The 5,785-nt window shown below is 40.4% G+C and overlaps 1 protein-coding gene across 1 annotated transcript; it reads right to left on the bottom strand.

Annotated features, from left to right (window-relative positions):
• Nucleotides 1-4,481: 4,481 nt before the first annotated feature.
• LOC133823738 (uncharacterized) lies at nt 4,482-4,799 on the bottom strand. The gene has a single exon (XM_062256593.1). The coding sequence runs from the start codon at nt 4,797-4,799 to the stop codon at nt 4,482-4,484; it is 318 nt and encodes a 105-aa protein (XP_062112577.1).
• Nucleotides 4,800-5,785: the final 986 nt, after the last annotated feature.

Raw genomic sequence — 5,785 nt, 5'->3', positions numbered from 1 at the left:
CAAAATAACCCAACTTATCATCATCCATAAATCAAAATAAAATGCAAGAAAGAATTAAGTTCTAAGAGAGGAAGGGAAGAAAAGCAAGCCAAGAATATTATGGAGTGTCCCCCAAATAGCCCTTATTTTTTTGTCTTCTTCCTTAGAATCCTCTCTCTCTCTTTCCTTCTTTCTTCTTTTAATGGCTGCCAAAATGGGTATTTTCTTCTTGCACCAGGCGCCTGCCCCTTTCTTTCTGTCTATTCCTTCTCACCCAAAAGAGAAGATGATGGGAGTCTCTTGAGTCACATGAGCTAGGGCTCTCTATTCACGTGCAAGCCCATTTTTTGTCTCTTTCTCCACCTTTTTGGACCACCAATTAATAAAAGCCCAACTTTCAGCCCAATCTTCAGCCTAAAAAAAAAATACATATTAATGAAATGCAAGGGCCTCAATAATTTATGATGTGGCAGACCAAAACATGTGAAATTCCTTAACGCTGCCTGAACAAAATTATGTGAAAATGCTGCAGAAATATGATCATTTATTTCTCCATTCAAGCTCCAAATCTTCTTTACAGTTTCCACTAGATCTATTGCCCAACTTCAAAAACAAACATAGCATTTATGAGCCTCTTTTCATCAATTTACAAGCATTAACATTTAATAGCTCTAATTAGCAAATTAACAAAAACTACATTTAAAATAATTGTAAATCACTTGAGAGACACAATTTTTTGCTCAAAATTTTAGTTTAACAATGGTAAAACATCTCTATATCCTAGAGTTATCATACCCCCAAACTTAATTCATTGCTCGTCCCGAGTGATGACACTAATGAACCTAAGAACACAAACCAAACAACACAACAAATAAACAAAGTTCATACAGACACAAACACAACAATAGAACAAGACACAACAGACAAATGGAACCAATTCTTTCAAAGGTCATGCCAAAGTAGGGGGACAAAGCTCTCAAATTTATTATGCAAATGATAACTCCAATGCGCTCACAAGCCAGATTCCACAAGTATTAAGATGCTAACAAAATCAAGATTTGAATGTTGTTCCCGTGAGTGTGTGAATAATTCTTTCCAATCAACTCATATTCCCTAGATCAAGCTAAACCACAATCCTAAGGTTCACTCCGTGCCCTCATATGTTGGACTTAATAACCCCTCTCCACTAATGTAGTTGGCTAAGCAATTTAGATCAATAGTTCTTTCTTAGGTTGTAATGTTGGCTAGGCTAAAGGTATGGATGGAGGTAAAACCTTCAACCTAGCTTGCCTTGGACCCCATAAACACATCGCTTTTTACCCCTATGCACAATTAGAATGATCCCTTAAAATCACCCAACAAGTCCCACTCTCTTTTTTCTTTTAAATATTTCTGATATATAAATATATATATATATCTTTTTTTTCTTTTCTTTTTCTTTTTTTATTCTTCTTTTTTTCGATGAATAAAACAACAAATAACACTAAAATAAAAGGAACAAAATCATAACTACAAGGACTTAAGCATATAAATGTGTATGAATATTAACTGTGAACACCCCAAAAGAGAAATATACTCCTTTACACCCCCAAACTTAATCAAGATTATATCCAAGACACGCTAAGCTTACGGTTTGGAAGAGAAGAAAAACAAAGGATATTCACAAAGGGATGGGCTATTCAATTTCATGGTTCATCAACAAAATGTTTAGGCCATTAAGCTCAAAGTGGTTCAACTAGGGAAAATTTTCAATAGGGTAGGCTCGAAAAGCTCAAACGGTCCAAGAAAATGCCTAAATCCTATCTAACTTGCTAAGCCTCCTAGGATTTCGCCTCAAGAGAATTATTAAACCAATTCTAAAAGCTTGAACCTTCATGCATGCTTAGTTCTTCTCTAAAGAATTTGGAGTTTTCATGGTTGAATATGTGCATTAAATGTAATTCACACTCTCACTAAAATTTAGTTAGCATCAAAAACTTTAAGAACTAACAGCTCATTTACACACAAAAGTTACCACATTACATCATTTTTTTTATTTCGAAATTTTATCATCGAGCAACCCCCAAACTTTGGCACAACACTACATTCATTGATTCCATTTAACTCTAGACTCTAGACAAACTACACTTAAACCACACATAGAAATTAAGAAAATAACATAAAGTAAAACAAATAACAGCAAATCAAACACACTCCCCCCCCCCCCCCCCCCCCAAACTTAGAGGAAAGCAATGTCCTCATTGCTGCCAAACACTAACAACAAAAATGACAATAAACAAAACAGAAATGGAAAACAAAGAGCAAAATAAACAAAGCAAAACGACATAAAATGCATTAACAAAAAGGGTGAAGGGAAACTCCCTCCCACACTAGTCGCTACCCGCAGCAGCTCCCTCGTCAGAATCATCGCTCTCTTGACTGCCATACTCTTCATGAGGGTCCAGAATGTACTCGGGGAATGGAAACCAAGTGCGCAAGGCGTCAGGAAATTGTCTTTCTAGCGCATTCCGAAAGGATGCATCACGCACCTTAGCATACTTTCAATAGGCCTACTGATTGGCATAGACTGTATGCAGCAGGTCCATCACTTGAGTGTTTGATGGACTAACACTAGGGGCCGAACTAGAGGAGGCTGGTGCTGAAGTAGAGTGACTACTCAGATGAAGGATTTTCTTAATGCAAGCAGGACTAATGTCTTTACGGCGACTTGGACCAACAGAAGTAGACAAGGGCACCCCTGCTACCAAACATAAGTTAGAGATCAAGCATGGCAAGAATAACTCTCCAACATGTTTCTGCGAGCGCTCCCTAATTTTTTGCTCAAGTATGCGCCCCACATTGATTGTTTTTCTAGCCAACAAACAGTAAAGGAGCAGAGAGTGCGAGAACGACAAGTGGGTGGTATGGGTTGTAGGCATGAAGCTGTACCGAATGAAATAGAACCAGACCGAAGCAACGGGGATCAAATCGCCATGCTTGCACTTATGAGCTCCTTCTTGATGAATTTTCCACTTGCTGTCAGGAGCAGCGATGACGTTTAGTACTTGGGATCTGAATCCTTGGTCCTCGTTATCTAAGAATGTTGAATAGTCATCTTCCATATCTTCTAATTTGAACAGTTGGTTAATGGCGGCAGCAGAGAACGGGACAAGTTGTTCGCGCACCATAACAGTCACTTGGTCTGATGAAATCAGACTAGCATAGAACTCGCGAACCACTTCATCAGGATTAGATTGTTGTTGACAAAAAGCTGTCCAATTTTTCTAAGCTATCACATTGGAGACATAATCCGGCAAGGCTTCTAAATTGGAGCTAGAAACCCGAAAACCTCTTTCACACATCAACTGTTTAGTGGCAAATAAATCATGGAAGCGAGCCTTGGCAGCCTTAGAACCTTTAGCTTTCGGCATGATAACGACAATGAAACACAACAAAAACCCAAGAAAATATCACCACAGCTCTAGAAATTTACCAATAATGCCACAAAATTCAACCCCACATTCCAATCAGTAATAAACTAGCCTATAATCTCAAGTAGACTCAACCCAAATAATCTCCTCCCCGCAAAAAGAAATTCATCACAGTAGATCACAAGATAATATAACAGAAGATCAGCAGCTCAAGGTACCAAACTCCATGAAAATTATACACTAAATTCGGCCAAGAAGGCTAATGTGAACCAAAAATAGAAGAGAGTACCCTAAAATATATATGGGGAAGTTAGAGGTCGTGAGTCTCTCGAGGTGGACAAACTTGAACAAGGATAGGCGTGGATGCTTGAGTGTGGCGTTGCTGGCCGTCTGGGCTAGGTGGTGCGTGGGTTCCGTGGTGGCTGGGTCACTGCTTGGAGGTCGAGGTCGAGGGTTTGAGTTCGTGGGCTAGTGAGATGGAGATGGGGATCGGGTCGTGAGACCAGGTGGGCTGTGGGTCCGTGGGTCAACTAGGTTCGTGGGTCAACTAGGTGGCTCGGCTGTGGGTCATGGTGGCTGGGAGGCGCGGAGGCAGGAGATGGCTGGCTCACGGCTTGGGTGATGGGCTCGGCCGTGAGGTGCGGCTGAGGAGGGTTTCGGGTTGTGGCTGGAAATGATGGTGAAACTAGGGATATGTAAAAGAATTAATTTTTTATTATGGGGGTAATTTCTAAAGTTTCACAGATTTTCTTAAAAAGTCCCAGAGCTTAAAATTTCCCAAAATTCCACCTATCTCCAATACTGCAGCATTTCTGCAGCATTACTTCCAAACCTTCCAAAATCAAATGATTCGCAAACCAGCCATAAACATCACCAAGTCCTGACCTGACACATGTCCAAATACGCTGCAATTGACCATTAAAACTACCTGAATCCTCACAGCCACCCCAGAACATGAATTTATTCAAAGCCACAACATAGACCATGAAGGGGAAAGATGAAAAACAAGAACAAAAACATAATACTATATATATAATTGTTTACTGCTATCCAAATATAGCTTTAAGCATAGTAGCTCAAGAACATGATTTTTTAAGGGTCAACTAAGGTGAGTGAGGTCTTGTTGCGCTCAACCTCACCATCCCAATAGTGTTTCAACCTCTGCCCATTGACCTTGAATTCACCTCCTTCATTTCCTCTCAACTCCACAGCCCCATGAGGATACACCTTAGTAATAGTGAACGGCCCAGACCACCCAGACTTGAGCTTCCCAGGAAACAACTTGAGTCTAGAATTGAACAATAAAACTTGCTGCCCTTCCTCAAATGAATGAGGTTGGATATGCTTGTCATGCCACCTCTTGGTCTTTTCCTTATAAATCTTTGCATTCTCATATGAAAACAGCCGCATTTCTTCCAACTCATCAAGTTGTAACATTCTTTTCTCCCCCACAAGTTGCAAGTCTAGATTGAGTCGTTCGATAAGCCCATAAAGCATCATCCAACCTCTTAGACCAATCCTTGCGATTCAGATTCACCACCTTTTCAAGCACACCCTTTATTTCTCTATTAGACAATTCCACTTGGCCATTGGTTTGAGGATGGTATGTCGTAGCCACCTTATGCTTCACACTATACTTAGCCAATAAACTAGCCAACAACTTGTTCACAAAATGGGTTATCTCATCACTTATGATAGCCCTTGGGGTGCCAAATCTAGTGAAAATATGCTTGTGTAAAAACCTCATGACCACCTTGGAATCATTAGTCGGATAGGCAGCGGCTTCAACCCACTTAGAGACATAATCAACAGCCACCAAGATATACAAGTTGCCACATGAAGGTGGGAAGGGGCCCATGAAATCAATGCCCCACACATCAAACAACTCAACCTCAAGGATACAAGTAAGAGGCATCTCGTTTCTCCTTGAGATGTTTCCTACCCTTTGACAACGATCGCATCTTACCACATAAGCATAAAAGTCTTTAAACAAAGAAGGCCAAAAGAAACCTGATTGGAGAACCTTGGCAGCAGTGCGCGCTCCCCCAAAATGAACACCACATGGAGATGCATGACAACGGAACAGAATACCCTCAAATACATGTTCTGCTACACATCTTCTAATCATCTGATCTGCACATTGCTTATATAGAAAGGCCTCTTCCCAAAAATAAGACTTCACATCATGCAAGAATTACTTCCTTTGTTGGCTAGTCATCTCTGGTGGCATCAACCCACTAGCCAAATAGTTAGCAAAATTAGCAAACCAAGGGAGCTCATGAGAATGGTTGACCCCCAAACACTTGTTCATCGGGGAATGTTTCTTTGATGGGGACAAGAGAGTTGGAATCTTCTTCACGCTCCATTCTTGATAAATGGTTTTCTACCCCTTTTCT

This window comes from Humulus lupulus, chromosome 1 (genome assembly GCF_963169125.1).
Source record: "Humulus lupulus chromosome 1, drHumLupu1.1, whole genome shotgun sequence".
NCBI classification, from domain to species: domain Eukaryota; kingdom Viridiplantae; phylum Streptophyta; class Magnoliopsida; order Rosales; family Cannabaceae; genus Humulus; species Humulus lupulus.
The sequence above is the reverse complement of the archived record's forward strand: the minus strand, read 5'-3'. Positions and strand labels throughout refer to the sequence as shown.

Coding starts and splice junctions, on each gene's coding strand:
- LOC133823738 (XM_062256593.1), bottom strand. CDS start 4,799: ATGCGGCTGTTTTCATATGAGAATGCAAAGATTTATAAGGAAAAGACC.